We start from the raw sequence: 21,901 nt of genomic DNA, 5'->3' as shown, positions 1-21,901 counted from the left end.
TTATTTGCATGCTTTCCCTTACGAAAAAAAGTGCAACATTTTGATGCATTTTAACGTTTCAGTCATCTGGTTGGAGACCCTGCACCTCAATCTAAAACTTTTTTTTTTTTTTTTTTTTTTGTCTAACACGACTTGTTTGGGCTAATAGTGTGTGAACTGACCTTGGAGCCCCCTAGTATTTCCCAAAACTGATCTTCTAATGTTACTTTCTCTTGGCCCAAACGGTATTTATTTAGATCCGCTAAGAATGCTTCTTTTTTCAGGCATACCCTGTGCTTCCTCAATTTAGGACATTTTGCATAAAGACCAGAGCGCCTATATCTCTATCCAGTAGGCCTGCTCCTTCATAAATTCTAAAAACAACAATTGATGGACAGAATGCAGAACCATGTGGGACGGGTATGCTCAGACGCGAGTCCCATGCTCTCCACACCACTGGAGTCCAGCTATCCTGGCTGAAGACTGCTGATAGCCAGAAACCGGTCCTAGGATGCTTGATTCCGGTCCAGGAAAGACATGGCTTGGCAGTTCGGGCTGGACTGTTCCCATGAGGCACAGGGTCAAGGCTGATTTGCATATGGCCGTGTCTGAACTGGGGAGGTGTGGAGTGCAAAAAAACGAAGGATTTAGGCCAGGGCCGGACTGAGAACCAAAACTGGCCCTGGCAAAATGCTCGGCCGGTCCCCTGGGGAGCGACCAAGCTCTTTAATGGGACTGGTTTTCGGCCGATTTTGTTACAGGGCCGATTTTGTAGCTATGCTGCAAAAACGGACCTGTAACAAAAGCGGCCCCCAGGACCCAATATCGGCCCCCACCATTGCGGCGCACCGGGGGATTGCCCGGTGCCCGCAATGGCCAGTCCGGGCCTGATTTAGGCCCCGATCTCTGTACTGGGGTGAATGTATGACATTGTTCTGCATTCTGTCCATCAACTGTTATTTTTGCATCCTTCATAAATGCTGAGCATCTTCAATAACCTAGGTGGTCATCCAAGACCGTGAGACAGGCAACCTGCTGGTCATCCAAGACCATGAGACAGGCAACCTGCTGGAATCCAAGACCGTGAGACAGGCAACCTGCTGTTGCCAGGAAGATGGTCTCCTTTATTTAAAAATTCTATCAGACAAGTGGAGTCCAGGCTCCTCTCCTCCAGAGTAAAAGCAGCAGCTGTGTTCCTCTCTGCAAGTCTTAACCATTCCATAGTTTATCAAGGAAAGGATCAGCTGTTAATCCAAGGAGTGGTTCGTAACTGATTTGTTTGGTCTGATTGGGCATACACCGTCACCCACACCCGTCTTTGAAATCTCCAAGCTGTAAAGGAGGAAAAGCAGGACGAGAGTGAGGGGATCTAAATGACATTCTCTATTTCTGGCTAGCATCTCTGGTACTTCTCGACTCGTTGTGCAGGTAAACGATAAAGGGCAAAATAATTTCCCCCTTTTTCACAGCAGCCCTTGGAGTTTGGTCTAGAAAATCGAGAACTCCGTTTTTTTTTTTTTGTGTCGGAAACCTAAGGCACCGTACTGAACTTTTATGTCAATTTTAATGTTAAATAATATCCTGAAGTTCCAAAGTGAGTGACTTTTTTCAGGAAAGTTTAACCTGGTTTCAGATGTGTCCATTGCTACAGAGTATATGCGGTATGACCTGAAATCGTGGGCAGCCTGATGCATTTGTTAACTTGTTTTTAGGATATAGAACTCTCAAATCCAAAAAAATGCAGCCTGACGTTAACACCATTTCCATTAGCAAAGTTCTAAATTCTTGAAGTAGCTTATTTTCTTGCTGTTCTATTACTCTGCAGTTTAGTCTTCTGCTTGTATTCTCTCGTAACAGAATTCGCATTACTTTTATTTTGTGGATGATGACAGGTCTTTGGCAAGTGCGACTACCTGAAACGCCCCTTGCTGCTTCATGACGTGAGCCCTAGGCAGTGATTCTCAGACTCTCGTGCTCCTCGGCTGTATGAGAGAGTGAGACTGGGGTGCAAGGATCAGAGCATCTCGCTGCAGAGTCCTTGGGACGCGTGCTTTGCTGTTCCTGATAGTTCGACTCTATCCCTGCAGCCTTTCCTCTACACTGTCTCTGGGACTGCATTGCTCTCCCATGCCACCTTTTCGCTCTTTATGAATGGCCCTCCTGCCTGCTGTCCAAGACTGGCCTCTCTGCTGTCTTCCTGCCCTCTGTAGATTACTTCAGAACTTTCTGCAGAAAGCAGAATTGCACGTGCGCTGCTGGGCTGGCCTCTAGTGCTGTAGAAGCAAGCCTTTCGTTGACTCCCCTTGCGTGGTAGGAAATGAGCTCCCATGACGCACAGACCTGTTGGGTGGTGGGGAGGAGTCTAGAACCCTTTTTCAGTTTTTGGTTGACCCTCTACATGGAAAGTTTGCGTTGGGAAATAAAGAAATGAAAGTAAACTGCTTCCAAAATTAGTATCGCGGGGACCCTAACCTATCATCTAAATTTCCTTTTAGGACTTTCTAACTCGTTTCCTGGGTATCTCAGCTAGAAATAAATAATTGTAGGACCATTTTTGGAGGGCACGAGGAATGCCCATTTCTTCTAGCATTGGGTGGTTAGTTACAGAAACAACAGATTCTAAACAGCCATGTAGGGGGTGGGGCATTGCATCTGACTTTGATCATTCTGTGAAGCCCAGAGGTGCAGCATTAAAATAGGACGTAATCAGTATATCTGCAGTAAACCAATATTCTGCTTTGTTGTGTCAGAGCAGGTACTTGGATACAGCAATGAATCCTAGGGGATAGTTCAGAGTAATCCATAGATCCTCTCGGGTTAATGGTGCCTGTAAGATCTGCTGTCTTGCCCTCTGAGAAGAAACTGCTGACTTGGGTCTAGCTGGCTTGTAGCAGTTGAGCTTCAACTTACATCGTTGACATTCTGTGAAGATAAAGTGTAGAGAGATTTTCTTGACTAGGCACGAGGAATCTAAGCCCCAGGCGTCATGGGAGCCTGTTTCCCACTAGTTTCCAGCGTACATGCTCCTGGGAGAGGAGCTGTGACCCATACTCCTTCTCACTCATGTCTGCTTTCTTTCCACAGAACTCGTCCGAATGGTGATGAATGGCTGAAGTACCCTCCCAACCTGCACTCTTCTATGAAGTGACTTTTCCACCACCAAGCCCCGCAACATACTTCACGTTTGGTTCAGTGCCTTTATCAACCTAGAGCTCTTCGCCACCTCAGACTAACAAGACCAATTCTAGATGTTGCTTTAATGCTCTGTTCTTGCACAGAATGCGTTTGAGGGCTGGCCCTGTTATATATCCAGGTTGCAGGGACCTATGAAATGAGTACATCTTGTCTCTCGTAACTTGTTACTACAGTTTTCTGTAATAAAGAATCTTTTCACACTCCCCGATTTGTGTTTTCTGGGTGAAATGGGGATGGTGGATTGCTGCCCACTCACATACATTGTGATAGTTGTATTTAAGAAGCTGTATGAGAAATGTAAATTGTTTTTGTTGTGCACCAAAAAATAATGTGCACCAGCACATTGTTTAAGGAGTAGTGTGAAGTGTACCCAGCATTTGGCTGCCACGCATGGCCAAATGCTGCACAGCTGTGGGCATCAGGACTGGGATTGGTGTCTGGAATGCTAACAGGAGTACCTACCAGGGACTGAGATTGGTTCACACATTCCACCTGTTGGAACTGGTACACAGGTTATCTGGCAGAAGCAAGGGCTACTGAACCTCCATCATGGTGATGGAGTCCATTTATATTAAACCCTGGGCCATCCTGTTTGGGACTATGGAAACAGAGCACCAAATACTAATTTTAGCGCTTAACTCAAGGTAGCGAGATGAGCAGTAATTTGATATTGGGTTTTATAGAGCGCTCTTATGCTCTAAGGCGTCGTGGCGCTGATCTGCACAAAAGAAGATGCAAGAATAACAGCAAGGGGAAGATATATTATTTTCAGTAAAGCCAGGTTAACATTTTTCCCTAAATGAGTGGGGGGCGTTTCTAGGTCAAGAGTAAGTTGATGCCAGAGGAGCGCAGTGTTTTTCATGAAGCTTCTGCCACCCCAAGTAGCTAGTCTGTGACGTGGCACAATAGTTTTCTCCAGGCTAGAACGAAGGGGTCTTTATATTTTATTTATTTGAAAGTTTTATATAGCGCGAACAAGATCTTTGCGGATATCAGAGCGCTTTACAAAGACCAGGGGTAAGAACAGGGGAGTGCATAACAGGCATATGGGCATAGCGTAATTGTAGGTAATAAGTGAGTGGTAGGATAGGTACATGAGGGAGCATAGTCAGGCAGGTAAGTCAGTAATACAAATAGTACAAATAAGAGTGAGCATAGACCATCAGGTAAGTCGATAATACAAGTAATACAAAAGAGCAAAGAGATCAAACCAGTAGTACAGATCGGCGCAGAGTTTTAAAAAGTCCAAAGTAATAGTTCAAGTGTATTTAGCCATGAGGATAGCTTTTACTTTCTTAAAAAGAGGAGTGGAGGAGATAAGCCTGGTTTCAGGAGGGAGTGAGTTCCAGATCCTGGGCACCATTCCTGAGAGAGCGTTTGTAAGTTTTTTTTCCTTCTGGAATCTTCGAGGCTTCAGCAGAAGATTGTTTGTGCTTCTAGTGATTCTCGAGCCACCAGAAATTGTCAGCTTCTGAGTGAGGTAGCCAGGTTAGTTCAGGTGTACAGCCTTGTGCGTGATGCAGGCAATTTTCAGATGTACTCTGGCTTCAAAAGGCAGCCAGTTCAGGGATTTAAAGTCGGGGGAAATATGCGAGTGTTTTTTAGATCCAGTGATGAGTCTCGCTGCCGTGTTTAGCGAAGCTCTTTTAGGAGTGCAGTTGTAGTTAGGGGGAGTCCGCAGAGGGCGATGCTGCCGTAGTCTATGCGAGGGATGACTAGTGCTTGTACTGCAGTTTGGAAGTCTTTGGTTGGGAGGAAGGGTTTACGTTTCCTCAAGGTATTTATTTGGAAGTTCGCTCCCTTAGTTGCCTTGCTGATATGCTGCTGCATGTTGAGATTGGTGTCAAGTGTTATGCCTAAAGATTTTGCTGAATCCACGATGGTCGGTTGGACATTGAGTGCAGTTAGGTGCTTAAGCCAAGTTTAAGTGGTAGAGATTTTCGCGGGAGGTGAGATCAGAAGGAACTCAGTTTTCAGAGCATTGAGTTTGAGGTGGTTATCGGCAAGCCAGGATTGGGGGCTTCTGATCGTTGAGTTCAGAAGTATAATGTCTCTGGGGGATTGTAGTTTGAGATATAGTTGGGTGTCATCTGCGTACATGTGAAAGTGTACATTGGATGCTTGTAGCAAGGTGGTAGCAAGGGGATATACCAGCAGAATTCCTTTTCCATTTATTCAAGACCTATTCTAATAAATGCCTTCTAAGCAGTACATAGATTTAAAAACTGTTCGCTTTTTCACTGAAGTCTGTGGAGATCATTCAGTGCCAGGGTAGCAGACAGAAATTTAAGTCCATTTTTAAGCATTCTAGCTTCAGAATTTTGTACAGTTTGCAAATTCTGCATACTATTCACTTGGAGGCTGAGATCTAGGCCATTGCAACAGTCAATATGTGAAAATACTAAAGCAATGGCCGCTGTGCTCAAAAGGTCAAGAGGGATCAAATTTGTAATTTTCTTCAGGGTTTTTAAAATAAAAAAAGAGGAGAGAACTGCAATAACCCGGTTTTTATGTATGTTAATTTTTTGTCCAAAAGGACTACTAAGTTCCTGACTATTCTTTGGGATGGGAAGGGTTCTCATATCTTTAGGCCAGCATGATGGGGTCCAAAAGGATGTTATGTCCAAATAGCATCACCTCTGTCTTAGCCGAGATTAATTTAAGACCTTTTTTCTCATCCAGTCGCTAACTGCAGAGATAAAGTTGTGAAAAGAATTATCAATACCTTGATGGCAATTGCAAAGGGATACTATTCTCTGGGTATCATTGGCATATTAAACCACTGAAACCCAAAATATCTAATAAGTGCTGCTAGCGGAGTAACCTAGACGTTGAACAATGATGGGCTTAGCGATGATCCCTGGGGAACCCTGCATGGTAAGACCTAAGATTCAGAGGTGTATTTATTAGGATGAACTAAATGACTCTAAGTGAGGAAAGATTTAAGTAAGGTAATCGATTTGATGTATCAGAATTTTCTCATGGACCTAGATTCCCCATCTCCCTGAGAGTAGGAACAAACACACACTAAGGCACACTGATTAGTAGTCGGAAAACTCAAATTAACCTTCTTCTGATAGTGCCAGGGCATTGCAAAAATGACTGCTAATTACAGTGGATTTGGAAGTAGAAATAGTAAGGATCGTGCGCAAAAGCTCCGTAGAGAAGTTTTTTGCCTGTTCTACTTTTTTTTCCGTGAATTTTTGATTTGGTAGCTATGAGAAGAGTTTTGTATTTGGCAATGCAGTTTGAATTTTTTTTTCAGTTTTACTATAGTTTATTTTATTATTTTATAGTGAGTGCGAACCAGACCTGTGAGGGTATCCGAGCGCTTTACAGGATTAAGGGGTAGTATAAAAGCGTAGGGACTGGAGGGATCAAATTGGGAAAGGTAGGGGATACATTATACAGGAAAAGCACGCTGCACGTTTAAAGTCCAGGCTACTTGTGATATAACAATTAAAACAGGTAGATAAATTATACAAGAAGGCACAGTCTCCGGTGTGGGGGGGGGTGCCCAGGAGTGCAAAATGGGTATCTTCTGTTGAGGCCATGGATCGTGCCGAGGTGGAGAGTGGGGCAAATCAATGCGGTGATAGTGAAGTATTCGTTAGGCGAGGTATTTTCCCATTAAAGAAGGTTTTGGTTTCCTTCTTAAAGTGTTCCAAGGACGAAAGTCTTCTAATGGTGGGTGGGAGAGAGTTCCAAATTCCTGGCACAGCCCCAGAGAAGCCTCTATTGTAGGTTTCTTTTCTTTTCTTCTGGAAGCGTGCTGGTTGCAGCAGCTGGTCTTTGGCAGATCGGGAGTTTCTGGCTCCTCCGGATACCACAAGTTTTTGTGCGAGAAATGAAGGGGAATTGGGAAAAAGGGCTTTTTGAGTAATGCAGGCCTGTTTAAATTGGATTCTGGCCTCTAGGGAAGCCAGTGCAGAGTTTTAAGGTGGGGGGGGAGATGTGGTCGAATTTTTTTGAACCAGTTAGGAGTCTGGCGATGGTGTTGAGGCAGGCTTTCAGTGGGGACAGGGAGTTCTTGGGTAGCCCTGCGAGAGTAGAGCATCCATTTTCGAGTCAGGAAATGACTAGTGCCTGGGTTGCCGTTTTAAGGTCCGCCACATCGAGGAAGGGTTTTAGGTTTCTTAGGTAACTCTGGTGGAATCTGGCCGTTTTGACCATCGGGTTTATATGGCCGCGCATGTTCAGGCTGCTGTCAAGGGTTATTCTAAGAGATTTGCAGAGTCAACAATGGTAGGAGGGCAGTTTGGTGCTGTAATGGTCACCATCTCTCCAGACGTCGCCTTCCTAACGGAAACATGGATGAACGCCTCCTCCGCCCCTGACATCGCCATCGCTATCCCTGACGACTATAAGATTACACGCAAAGACCGCACCGACCAAACAGGAGGAGGAATCTCTATCGTCCACAAGAAATCAATCCGCATCTCAACCAGCTCTGACGCCAACCTCGCCAACTCCGAACACCTTCACTTACAGATCCACATCGACCCCAAGACCACTCTCAGAGGCACCCTCCTCTACAGACCACCAGGACCCCGCGCAAAATTCAGTGAAGACATCACGGACTTCATCACCCCACACGCGCTCCCCTCCAAAGACTACATCCTCCTGGGAGACCTCAACTTCCACCTTGAGAAGATCAACGACCGCAACACCGCCACCCTCTTAGACAACCTCGCCAACCTCGGACTTAAACAACTGGTCACTTCCCCCACCCACATCGCAGGTCACACACTCGACCCCATCTTCACCTCTAGCAACCATGTCTCTTTCAACCACACTACGGAGCTCCTCTGGACTGACCACAGCTGCGTCCACTTCACCTACAACAAGCCGAAACCCATCATCCACCTCCAACCAACTCTACAAAGAAACTGGAACAAAATCACCAAGGTACAGATCTCCTCATCGCTCCTTCAAACCTCCCCAGCCCTCTCTTCTGACGCCAACGAAGCCGCCTCCAACCTCACCCTTTGGTTATCCAACACCGCAGACACCTTAGCACCACTGAAAAAACGCCTACACAAAATCAAGAAGGCCTCATGGTTCAACGAGGACCTCAAGAAATCCAAGAAACTATGCCGCTCCCTTGAAAAGGCCTGGAAAAAAGACTCGTCCACCAGCAACAAGGACGCCTTCAAAAACGCCATCCGTACTCACCACCAACTGATCCGAAAAGCCAAAAAAACAGCATTCAAGGATCGACTCGACAACAACGCCCACAACAGCAAGGAACTTTTCAACATCGTCAAGGAATTTTCCAACCCCTCGGCCAACTCCAACGACATCACCCCCTCTCAAACTCTCTGCGACTCCCTAGCCTCTTTTTTCCACAACAAGATTGTTGACATCCACAACAGCTTTGACAACCAACCCGGAAGCCAACCCACCCTACCATCAGCTGACTATCTTCCCCCCGTTAACACCCTCAACGCCTGGAACCCAATCACCACTGAGGACACCATCCGCCTGATGAATTCCATCCACTCTGGATCCCCCACAGACCCATGCCCTCACCACATCTTCAACAAAGCAGACTCCGTCATAGCTCCGCACCTCCGAGACGTCATCAACTGCTCCTTCAACTCCGCTACCTTCCCAGAAGACTGGAAACACGCTGAACTCACCGCTCTTCTGAAAAAACCAACAGCAGACCCCACCGAACTCAAAAACTACCGCCCCATCTCACTTCTTCCATTCCCGGCCAAAGTCATCGAGAAAGCTGTCAACAACCAGCTCGCCGCCTTCCTCGAAGCCAACAAATCCCTCGACTCCTCACAATCTGGATTCCGAGCCAAACACAGCACTGAGACCGCCCTCATCGCAGCAACAGACGACATTCGAACTCTACTGGACAATGGAGACACAGTCGCCCTCATCCTCCTCGACCTCTCTGCAGCCTTCGACACAGTCTGCCACAGCACCCTTTTACAGCGCCTCAAAAACATCGGAATCCAAGGAAAGGCACTGGAATGGATCACCTCGTTCCTCTCCGGAAGAACCCAGAGAGTCCGCCTCCCACCATTCAAGTCCGAGGCCTCTGAAATCATCTGCGGCGTACCACAAGGATCCTCACTCAGCCCCACCATCTTCAACGTATACATGAGCCCCCTCGCGACCATCGCCCGCCAACACAACCTCAACATCATCTCTTACGCGGATGACACTCAACTGATCCTTTCTCTCACCAAGGACCCCAGCACCGCCAAAACTAACCTACACGAAGGAATGAAAGAAGTCGCCGAATGGATGAAACAAAGCCGTCTGAAACTGAACTCAGACAAAACAGAAGTCCTCATCTTAGGTAAATCCCCCTCTGCTTGGGACGACTCCTGGTGGCCGGAAGCCCTCGGAAAAGCACCCATCCCGACAGACCACGCACGGAACCTTGGCGTCATCCTGGACTCTTCACTTTCAATGAACAGACAAGTCAGCGCCGTATCCTCATCCTGCTTCAACATCCTTCGCATGCTCAGAAAAACATTTTGCTGGATCCCCACCGAAACAAGGAAAACAGTCACCCATGCTCTGGTCACGAGCCGACTGGACTACGGAAACACCCTCTACGCAGGTACCACCGCCAAACTACAGAAGAAACTACAACGAATCCAAAACGCCTCAGCCAGGCTCATATTAGACATCCCACGCAACGAACACATCTCTGGTCACCTTAAAGACCTCCACTGGCTACCCGTCAATAAGAGGATCACTTTCCGACTGCTTACCCACGCACACAAATCACTCTACGACATCGGACCAGATTGCCTCAACTCTTTGTCCTTCTACACCCCCTCCCTCCAACTTCGATCTTCCAGCCAAGCATTCGCCACTGTCCCTCGCATCAACAAAACCACCATGGGAGGCAGATCCTTCTCATACCTGGCTGCCAAAACATGGAACTCACTCCCCGCTTACCTTCGCCTCACCCAGAATCGCCTAGCGTTCAGAAAACAACTTAAAACGTGGATATTTGACAAATAACCCCCCTCCCCTCCCCAAGCGCCTTGAAACCCTCTGGGTATGTAGTGCGCTATATAAATTTTATGACTTGACTTGACTTGACTTGGATGTCTGGTTTGGGTGGGAAGATCAGGAGAAATTCAGTTTTATTTGCATTGAGTTTTATCTGGTTGGCAGTGAGCCAGTGGACTGTCCACTTCAGGACCTGGTTCAGGGAGAGAATGTCCTTGAAGAGATTTTTATGTAGATCAGAGTATCGTCTGCATACATAAGGTAGGAGATGTTGGTGGAATTTAGCCCCTCGGTGAGAGGTTCAAGGTAAAGATTGAAGAAAGTAGGGGAGAGGGTTGATCCATGGGGGAGTCTAACCGGAGAGGGGGATGATAGATCAACTTTGAGGAGGACTCTGTGAGCGGTTCTGGAGGAAGGATCTAAACCATTCAAGGACCGTTCCATCCATCCTAAATTTGAGGCATTCTAGGAGAATTTCGTGGTTAACCGGGTCCAAGGCAGAGGATAGGTCTAGGAGGATTAGGAGACAGGTTTTGCCTAGGTTGAGGGCTTGGAGGGCGTCATCCACTATGTGGAGGAGTTTCCGTGCTGTGCCCAGGTCTGAACCCTGATTGGGAGTCATCTAGCAGGTGAAAGTTGTTGCTGTGAAGGCTTAGCTGCTGTTGTACACATTTTTCCAGAACTTTGGCAAGGGGAGGAATGTTGGATATGGGTCTATAGTTCTCGGCTGAGGCAGGGTCCAGCGTTGTTTTTTAGGATGGGGATAACTTGGCCAGCCTTGAGCGAGTCAGGAATTGAGCCCTGTAGGAGAGGTGTTGATTATTGTGGTCCAGGAAGGGTGATAGCCTGAGAGGCAGAAGCCAGGTAGTTAAAGGAGAGAGGATCATTAAAGTGATTGTTCGGTTTTAAGAAGGCAAGAATTCTCGAGAGAATGTTCATCATAGGTTTTAAACTTGGACCAGTGCGCTAGGTGTTTGGGAGGACCGCGCGGAGAGAGGAGGTGGAGCAAGCAGATTTTGGTGGGGAGTTCCGGATTTAAGTTCATTTCCAAGGGCAGAGATTTCGTCGCAGAAGAAGGAAGAGAATTCCTCGCTAGATATTGGGGGTTTAGGTTTTTCTTTGGTGGATTTATTTAGTTTGTTGGATTTGTGTTTTACCAAGTCGAACAGCTTGCAAAGTCGATTTTTGGTATTCTCCAGTTCAGACCTGAAGAATTCTTTTTTTTTAGTGTTGAGGATTTTCTCCTTGTAGGCATTTCTGGCCTGGCGGAGAAGTTTTAGATGTGCTGCTGAAGGGTGTTTCCAGTTTCGTTCAGTCTGTCGAAGGGATCTCCTCTCCTTGTTGAGAGAGCCGCTGAACCAGGGATTTTGGTCTTTGACCTGGGTTCTTTTTAATTTTATAGGTGCCATATCATCCAGAATGTCGGATATGGTGGAGGAGTAATGGATCGCTAGGTTGTCGACCGAGGTGCAATGAGGGGGGGGTCGGACACAACGTGCTGCCAGTTTCTCGTGATCAAGGTTCTTAGTGTCTTTAACGCATCGTTTGGGAATCACGGGTTGAGGTGTCCATGTTTTGTGGGTGCTGGGCAGGAAGGTGATGGCGTGGTGGTCAGACCATTCGCAGGGGTCAATAGAGCTAAGTTTGACCGCTGATTTCTTAGCAATGATCCAGTCTAGAGCGGTGCCTTTCGAATGAGTAGGGAGGGAGCAGGCTTGGATAAGGTCTTGATCGGCCAAGAAGTCTCTGATGACATTGACCTGAGGGTCCTTAGGATCGTTCCAATGCAGGTTAAAGTCGCCAAGGGAAATGTCATTGGAGTTTGGAGAAACCTTGGCTGTGATGATTGTGATGTATAGTCCTTTCTCCATATTCTCTCCTGTTTGCAACAGAATTGTTTCAAGTTCAGAATTATACCAGGGAGCAGAGGGACTACTTCTTTTTAGGATTTTACTCTTTTATTGGCGCAAGATTATCAGTAGCTGCCTGAATCCAGTTTGTAGTTCCTAGCAGCAGCATCTGGATCTACTAAAGTTGCTGGATCGGAGGATAAGAGTATTCCTAAACTCTGAAACCTGAACTTTCTTCCCAAGACTGAAAGATTTAATACTATTAGTCTTGGATGGCCTAAAGTTAGAGGGGAGGGGGGGGGGGGGGGGGGGGGGGGGGGGGAGAGACTGCGACTGAAAAAACCACTGCCTTATGGTGAATGTCTTCCCATTCACTATAGGCCTCCTAGCCCATAGGAATGAATGACTAGGTATTCCTTAATAGTGATTCTCAATTACTGATTCGTTATTAAGGAATGTTAAAGAATCGCTAATATTTTAGCGATTTCTACCTACATTCCATTTAGCGAGTCCTTAATAGCGATTCGGTAAAAATCGCTATTAAGGACTTGATAATTGGAAGTTATCTACATCTGGCCCATAGTTTCTAAAAGAGCATTGGGGTCTTGTGGAAACCTAGTTCTAGCGCCCTGTGGGCGATATAATAACAGACCATTAAGTGACTGATTTTTGGAAACTTCACTGTTGAAAAGTAGAGCTTCACAATCGATAACCATGGCGGGGAAGCAAGAGACAGTGAAAACTTCTATGTATAACTGAAAGCACTTCCCCTTTCTTGTGCGTTCTAGCCGATCTGAAAATGGCATACTCTGGGGGCATGGCGGCTAGGTGCTCTGAATTGCACGTGGGATGCGCCCATGATTCCGTAATGAAAGCTATGCCAACATGGTGACATTCTAAACTCTGCGCAGCCAAGCAAATGTTTGACTAAGGATCTTTCGTTAATCAGCGTGCAACTGCTAGCTAATCTTCTTTAGAATTGTGGACTTTAGTGCTAGGGTCGTTAATAGCAACATTTAAATAAAAGAGATAGCAATTCGTGAAAACAGGTCTGAGTTCCGACACTAAATAGGGACTGAATATTATACAGCTAGGAATCTTACCTTCCCTTAGGCAAAGGAGAGAATTTCTGGAAGAGTAAAGCCGCATGTGGTTTTCTAAAACTTGGGAACCAGGGGGACAGGCCCCAGGCATGGACAGGCGCAGACAGGCTTGCCTTTGGCGCGTCGGGTGCGCGTTGTGTGCGTTAAGTGGCCTGTCCTACTGAGGCATGTCCAGGGGCGTGGTTATCTCCAGCGCTTTCGAGCACTATGACCTGCCGGAGAAAAGAAAATTAATTGGGGGTCCAGCAACCCCGATCAGAATCGTGGGCTTCCCCCACAAGGATGGACTACTGGTTAAAAGTAAAATAACAGTGAGAAAGGGAAATCCTAAAAACGGCCCAAGCCTGTTTCAGTATGGCGGCCAAAGGAGCCAGGCACCTCCTAAAAGTAGCACCTGAGTGGTATACAATGAATTTAAAATAGCTGGCACACCATCCTTGCTGTAGTCCATTTTCGGGTTACTCGCGAAAGTGGTGTGGTTGGACATTCAGAACTCAGCAGTTTGTTAAATTATGCTTAATAATGGTCTGTCCCATCAGTGTATTTACTTGGACAAGAAGTACTTTTTAATACCAACAAGGAAATACTACACAAATATGACCACCTAGATGCAATGGATCACGAACAAGAGTCTACTAGCTGCAGGGGACAATATCTGCTTACTATGGAATACTTGAACAATTGCTACTTCACTGTGCTTTTCGTGAGTGGATTTCTTCGTAATCCATTACCTTGAGGTGAGGCTTGTGTTCAATCTGGATCAGCTGCTATGGCCCATGCTTGTTTCTAGCTGTAATGGCAACAAGAGCAGCCCAGTAGTTGTCTTGAACATGTGACAGCAGAGCTAGAACACCTACTATGATTCTTTGGTGTATATTAGATGTATTTGAAAGATATAAATGTAGCAAGCAATCAAAAGCTTTATCAAGCTTTGGTATAAGCATAGGTCATGCATTCAGACCAGGGATCGAAGTCCACAAAGAAAAGTATGGAAACTGTGTTCCTGAGTACAATGGGGAGTGGCCTGCAAAAGGGGGGGGGGGGGGGGGCTCAGACGTGGCTAAAAGAATACACAATCATTTGAAATAATTTTAGCCTTTGGCCTACAGTTGGGTATAAAATATAATACACATTTAAATGAAAAAATAAATGCAACTTAAATCAATCTGTGTGAATTGCAGAATTTTGGTAGGACAGTTTGGTTGGGTAACGCAATCACTTAACATATCTGCGAGTGTACCCGGGCAGTTACTAGTTTGCATTTATAGTGTCAAGACATCCAAGCCTGTGACCGCAGAGTGAACTAAGTAAATGATTATTTAACAACGCATATTACTCACATTATAAGATAGGTAGAGCAGTGGCTGTCGCAAGTTGTGTTTTTAGTAATGCGCTGATTGTTGCTAGCTCAAACCTTTTTTAGGTCTCGCCTATGCAGCGCGCATGCGAGGCATAGGAGACCTTTAGCCATCGTTCAGCTCTTTTTCGAAGCAAATACTCATGCTTGTGGCAGCATGCACCTTGTGGGAGTGCGCAGCGGCGCGCCACAAGCACGAGTATGTGCTTTGAGAAAGAGCAGACTGTGCATGCCTGCACCACTCCTGGGCCAGCAAACACGATTGCAGTGCCGTGCACGGCTCTCTTGCTTTATTTAAGGTCTCTGCGTGCGCTCGTGCACACACACCACTCAGGTGCTTGTTTACTTTTTTCATCCCAATTAAAGCCCTGACCGTGCTACATAGTAAACGACTTGCTAGGCGTCCACCGTTATCCACAGAGGCATAAGACATCTCTTTGCGACATTCCTAGAGTGATAGCAAAACGTGTTCTTGTGTGACGAGAGAAAGCAACTGTTTGTTCTCCCTCGTATGACCAAGTCCAGCGGCCACGACAAATAGGATAGTGCCTGCTTGAGAAAGCTGTACGTTCTGTATTTGTTTTGCTCAAGCAAAGCAAGTTGCCTCTGCTCCCTTTTTCCGTTTCAGAGCTTCCGCCACTGGCATGTACTTAACTTTCGCCAGTTCTCTAATATTTGTAGTTCGGTATGTTGGCGAAAACTTGTAACTGTCTTAGTGTTACCTTGCTGTATTTGTGTACTGGCAAATCAGCTTGGTACATAAAGCTGCCTACCCTAGGGGAATTCTCAGTGCGAGTTTACCAGACTGAAAAACAAGATTTAAACAAAGCACCGAACCACTTACAAGATATTAATAAAGGTCTGTCTTAATGCAAAGCAATGAGCTCAGCATTCATTGTGGTAGCTCTCCGATGATGTCGAACAGTAATACTCTACGCCATCAAGAGTGTAGATGTGAGAACCTTTCGGAAGGCCTGATGCACTATCCTACCAGCTCCTGACTATTGTCCATAGGTGCTCTGTTGCACAATCCTCTGATCCATGTCCAGTGGTGCCCTATCACACAAACGTCAAATCAATGTCTGCTGTTGTGCGATTACGCAAATCTTTGATCTTTGTCTTCTACTGTTTCATCACACAAGCCTCTGATACTCATCTCCTCATGTGCTGTCTCTCAAGCTTCGGTCCATGTCACACCGGTCTTGAAATTCCTGTGTGCATCAACTTATCCACATCTCTTGACGGCTGGCTTGGTGGGCGAACCTTCTCACAGCTGGCTATTAAGCTTTGGAGCACGCTTCCCCTAACCCCTCGTTTACTACTTGTACCAGTTTTGTTGCTATTTTAAAAACCTATTTGTTTGACCGACAGCAGGTTATTCAATGCAACCTGTCCACCCTCTACCTGCCCCAGTTCCTTGACAACTTCAGGTAACCTTGTGCTCTATAAATATTTCATTAAATAAATTAAAAACGGAGAGACAAACTGAAGATAAACTTGCAGTTTCTATGAATGTACAAGAGCCCTTTAAACATCTAGAAACCCATAACAATAATGACTTATTTTATTGAACTGTATAGTTAATGGTGACGTTGGATGTCCCGTCTTATTTTAATTAGATTTTTTTCCATGATGGGGCAATTTAAACCTAAATTCTCAGTAAGGGTTTTCCGGGGCTGAGACCTTTTTTATTTTTTCTAATTTTATATAGAAATTGACTCAATTATATGACTTGAACTTTGCTCAAATATGTAAACTCTTGTTTAAGACTGTTATCGCTACTCTGTTGATAGCGTGTCCGCTCACACACTTGAACACAACTCCAAAATCCTTACTATAATAAGGGAAGAACGGCACTCCAGGAGCTATTGAAGTACCGAAAATTATTTATTATAACCCAATTAGAGTCAAACTTACAACTATCCCATTCCCATTACCAATAATCAGTCGGTTGGCAGTGTTGAAAGTCCAATCGTTTATTAGAACAAACAAACTCTGCCAGAGGAGCTCCTTGCGACCTAACCCCACGAGGTCCGCCAAGAAGACTGCTGGCACATTGTCAGAACATCACATATACACTGTTACAATTCGAAATTGTTACCCAAGATGGAAAAATACAAGTTGGTGCAGAGGGAAAGACCATATATGGGAGACAAAGCCCTCTCGGTTTAGCTCATCTTATATTAGCAAGGTCACACGGGTGACTCCCTTCTGCTAACTCCGGGAGAGTCTGCACTGTACCTCCAGGAATGTGCATATCCGGCCGTCTCCTTCTACCTATAACCTTGACAGGCCTAACGAGCAGAGACAGCAGTTTGCAACAGTTGGGCTGTATCTCAAGGGAACGGTTTCGGTGAAATGCAAGGATAGGGCTTGCTAATACAGAGCTCGAGCGAGGCCGCAAAATGGCGTCGGTCTTGTCAAGCAAATGCAAAAACGTGTAACGTGGCGTATGTTCCTAAAATACTGCTTTTACTTGTGTATATTAGTATTTGCGTGCCTTTAGTATTCTAGATGCATCACGCTAATAAACAAAATAAAACAGTTCTATAGTTTGGGGGACCGGAAGTCAATTCCGGTTCCTCAAACCCTCCTTTTAGCTTGATGTAGCTAATAAAGAGGAAATCCTAGTCCTGGAAAACCTCATCAATGGCCATTAGTTCATGAATCTCCTGCTGGAGCATCTGAATTTCAGGGACGCACATGGCAGTCACCCTAGTAGCACTATAGGAACAACAAGCCGGGCCACATTGTACGAGGATGCAACAGGTGAAAATGACACCGGCTGACCCAGCCAGTATCATTAATAATTTCCAACCCCATGTCGTCGGAAGCCCCCAGAACCACCCAGACCATGACCAGGACCCATTTTCGGTATGCATTTCAGCTGCTATGCGATGTAGCTTTTGGATAGCTAAATGGACAGTGGGGGCGGAGTCTGGAATATACACGCAACAGGAGCTGCCAATCACTTGGCATGCTCCTCCTCGATCAGCCAAGATAACGTCCAAAACCATTCGGTTTTGGAGCGAAACGAGCCTTGTCGCCTGAAGCTCTACGGTAATATTGGTCATGATATCAGTAGTGATATTAATGACATTCTCCACTATTCTGGACAATCGTCTTATCTCTCTGCTATTGAATATGGGTCCCCAGAATGGGACCAATCCCTTGCTAAAGTCAGTAAACTGCTGTAAGGAGGTGTCAGTCTGATCTATTTCCGTTGCTATGAGCTGTCTACGTAGCCTATGGGTACTGCTCTCGCTGAGTGTAGCTGGTGTGTTCTATGATAGTCTGATGGCGCTATGTATACAGGCAGATACAAGAAAGACAGATAGCACTGTCCAGCCCAACCTCGGGGTAACCAAGTGTAAGCATTCTCCCCGCATACGAAATACACATTGGGTGGCGTTAATAATGGCGGGCTACTAAATATCTTCATACGGTAAGTGTAGTTACAGACACTCACCAACCTGTACACGCCCCATCCCCTGTACGCAGAAATCAGAAGAGGTGAGGACCTGTTCAGATGGACAGATGAAACGGTGCAGGTCAGACCGAATTCTCAACCAGGGCTCAATCCGGGCTCCCCTGAGGGCTCGCCTCGGGCACAAAGAGGCCGGACGTCAAGGCACGGACGGAACAAACGCTCCAAATCACGCAAGCGCGCAGCCTCGGCCGATGGCACACAGGACACTGGTAGAACCGAAGACTCATAACAATCTGGCACGGACCACTGACGATTCCGGGGCCTCGGCTCCCTCTTCTGCTGTTAATGCTGTGAATCCTGGATGGGTGCACCTGGTCGCCTGAGACCAGCTGTATCGCAGCCTTGAGACGCTACTGCCTATGTCTCCTGAGCGTGGATAGGGTTGTGGGGTGGGGGCTCGGGGACTACACGATAGTGGCTACCACTCTCCTGTTCGAGAGAGGGACACTGAGGGAGGGGGGGTGAGTTTGCTGTTCCTTTTTGGGATGTTGGGATCCATTGGTATGGGTGGGCCCGAGCCCTCTGTTTTGGTCTCGGGACTACCCATGCCGCGACAGGTACTTCATAGTTCATTGAGGTATAGGGTGGGGGGAGGCAGGGGATGGGCGGTCAGGGTTGTGGCTGCTGAGTTGGAACTGTTGGGGATTGTGGGACTAGGGGATTGGTGTTTTTTTCCGGGGTAGATAGTAAAATGCATGTGTGTGTCGTAATGATGGTCCGTGCGGTGGGTGGCGCTGGAATGGGGGGCTCGCATGGTGGACTCTAGTGGACTATGGCTGATTCAACTCCCTGAAGACTCTATGCGGGTGATTACGTGGAATGTCAGGGGTTTGCTAGACAAAATTAAACGTGGGGCAGTGTTGCGATGGGGGAAAAAGGAAGCAGCAGATGTGTTATTGCTCCAAGAAACCCACATGATGGGCACAAAGGCACTGGGCCTGCAGAGGTTTGGTTATCAGCAGGTTTTCCATGCGGGGTTTTCCAGGGGATCCAGGGGAGTGGCCATATTGATACACCGCAGAGTAGCATACGTCCATGAGAAGCAATGGGTGGATCCCCAGGGTCGTTACCTGTTTGTTAAAGGCATGGTGGGCACGGAACCGGTGGTGTTTGGGAGTATATACGCCCCCCCCCCCCCTGCAGTGGGCCCTGGCTGAGAGGCTGTTCGCAGTGTGGGAAGACGTCTCCGGGTCAATGGCAGTAATTGGGGGAGATTGGAATGACGTGATGGATGTATGTATGGATCGCCGGAGGCGTCAGGAGGTGACTGGAACCCCTCCCCCTTTCCATTCCACCCACCAGATTGCATGCAATGAGTGAGGGGCTGGGCTGGGTGGATGCTTGGCGACATATGCACCCTGCAACCCGTGAGTATACCTATGTCTCAGCGGTACATGGGTCATTCTCACGCTTGGATTATGTGTTTCTACCTCGAGAATGCTTGAGTAGGGTGAAGAGCACTGACATCTTGCCGAGGGGCCTATCCGACCACTCCCCCGTTTCAGTTAGTGGACCTCCTGCGAAAACGGCAGCCGTTCAGATGGAGGATGTCCTCGTGGCATCTACTACAACCGGCATATGCTAAACATTTGCGAGAAACCACAGACCACTATTGGCGGGAGAACCTGATAGAGGGGGCTGACGTAGAAGTGGTGTGGGAGGCTATGAAACCTACCATACGGGGAGTAGATATCGCATGGTGCTCGGAGGCCCGTCGGCGGCGCCGGGAACAGACTGCGGAAGCGGCTGAGCGAGTAGTGACCCTAGAACAGGAACACCGCGAGGGTGGCGATGAGATCGGATTACGGCTGCTTCTGCAGGCACAGCAATCGTACGCATCCCTATTGATGGATGAAGCCAGACAGGCGTGGCTGGCCACAAGAAGTAGGGTGTATCAATGGGGGGACAAGTCGTGCTCAATGCTCCATAGATTATGCCAACACAACTTCCAACCCCTCATGTTGCCGGGTCTCACAGACAATAATGGGGAGGTCCTGACTGACCCAAACGAGTTGGCTGCGAGCTTTGCCACGTACTTTAAAGCCCAATATGCCTCATGCGACCAATTGCCTGAGGGCAACTTAACCCGGTTTCTCGCGGAACTGCCGCCCATACAAGTGTCGGACGAGATCAAGAAGGCCTTAGATGCGCCCCTCACAGCGGAGGAGCTGGGAAACGCTCTGGGGCAACTCAATGCTGGTAAGGCTCCTGGTCCAAATGGTTACCTGTGTGAATTTTTAAAAAAATTTCATGTACAGCTGGGGCCACACTATCGCCGAGTTCTCGAGGTGGCACGAGCACGGGGCGCACTGCCCCTGACTGGCGCCATGCTGAAATAGTGGTCTTTCAGAAGCCTGGTAGACCCCCAGGTAGCCATGACTCGTATAGACCCATTTCCCTCATCAATATCGAGGCCAAAATATTGGCCAAGGCCCTAGCAAACAGTCTGGCTCCGTATATCACAGACCTGGTCCACTCGGATCAGGCAGGCTTCATGCCCCACAGGGCGACGCAACATAATATCCGTCGGGCACAGGCGGCGATAGACGCTGTTGGAGCCTTAGGGGACCAGGCGGCATTATTGTTGGCCGACATCAACAAGGCCTTCGACTCGGTTAGCTGGTCGTACATCTTTACACTACTATCCTGGCTCAACCTAGGCCCAACCTTCCGGTCATATATCAAACTACTCTATACGGACATCACAGCCTCGGTGCGCGTCGCTGGGGCGGTGTCTGAGACATTCCGCATTGGCCGGGGGACTAGGCAGGGATGCCCCCTTTCCCCCTATCTATTTGCCTTGGCCATGGAACCCCTGGCTGCCAGAGTACGCAGCGATGCGCTGATACGGGGCTTTGTGTGGAATGCCACCCTGACAGATAAGATTGCGCTATACGCGGACGATGTCCTCTTCTTCCTTACCGATTTGCAGCGCTCCGGCCCACGTGTCCTGGAGGTCATGCAACTGTTTGGGGAGGTTTCAGGTTTATATCTAAATTTGCGTAAATCCACCCTATGGGTACTGCCTGGAGGCACGGTGACGGATCCCTGGGCCTCGGAATTGCAAGTGGCCACAGCTGGTCTGAAATACCTCTGGGTGTTTCTCTCAAACTCAGCGGATACTGCTTGGGAACGTAATATAATGCCCGTCTGGGAGCGGGTCCAGACAGATGTCAAAACTTGGTCTCGAATGCCCCTGTCGATCTTTGGCCGGTCTGCTATTTTTAAGATGGTTGCACTTCCGCGCCTACTCTACCAACTACAGAACCATCCACATCCTATCCCGCCCCAGTGGTTTCGGCAGGTTAACTCAGTGCTGGGCTGCTTCCTTTGGGCTGGAGGTGCTGCCAGAGTGGCGCTGCGCACATGCTTTTTGTCCACATACTGTGGGGGGTTGGCCACCTCGGATATACAGTCATACTACCAAGCCGCTCATCTCCTTGTTCTAAATGAATGGTGGTATGGTGACGGTGGGGATCCAGCCTATGCCCTAGAACGTGCATTGATGGGCGATAACTCGCTCCACACCATCTTATACTCACCCCGACTAAGTCGGTCGCTGCCGAGGGTCGCTAAACTTGTCTTTGCGATATGGCGACAGGCCTTGCGTCGCATGGGCTGGTGGGGCAGACTGACCGCGGAAACGCCACTGTGGTGCAACGGTTTACTACCCGAACTGTCTACATTATCAGGCTTTGATGGCTGGGACACTATAGGCATCTCGCAGCTAGGTCATGTGATGTCCGGGACGACTCAAGTCCTTTCAGGCCCTCAGTACCGAATTCGATATGCCCCAATCTCAATTTTTTCGATATTTACAATTCCGGCATGCACTGACGCCCAGTATAACCAACCTGGACTCACTCCCTGAATTCAGCCCAATCGAAGCAAAGGTCTTCATGGGTGACCTTGGGGACAAGAAGGTATCACGCATTTACCA

At 47.5% G+C, this 21,901-nt stretch overlaps 1 protein-coding gene across 2 annotated transcripts in view; it reads left to right on the top strand.

Moving 5' to 3' along the window:
* Positions 1-3,377, top strand: part of LOC147748797 (myosin light polypeptide 6-like) — a 123,278-nt gene extending 119,901 nt beyond the window's left edge. For both annotated transcript variants that reach the window (XM_086963888.1, XM_086963889.1), the window contains one exon: positions 3,064-3,377. In XM_086963888.1, coding sequence (XP_086820014.1) covers positions 3,064-3,092 — 29 coding nt within the window. In that variant the 3' untranslated portion in view covers positions 3,093-3,377. The remainder of the gene's footprint in view (positions 1-3,063) is intronic.
* The last annotated feature ends 18,524 nt before the right edge of the window (positions 3,378-21,901 follow it).

This window comes from Lissotriton vulgaris, chromosome 1_1 (assembly GCF_964263255.1).
Source record: "Lissotriton vulgaris chromosome 1_1, aLisVul1.2, whole genome shotgun sequence".
In the NCBI taxonomy this organism is placed as follows: Eukaryota; Metazoa; Chordata; class Amphibia; order Caudata; family Salamandridae; genus Lissotriton; species Lissotriton vulgaris.
The sequence above is the reverse complement of the archived record's forward strand: the minus strand, read 5'-3'. Positions and strand labels throughout refer to the sequence as shown.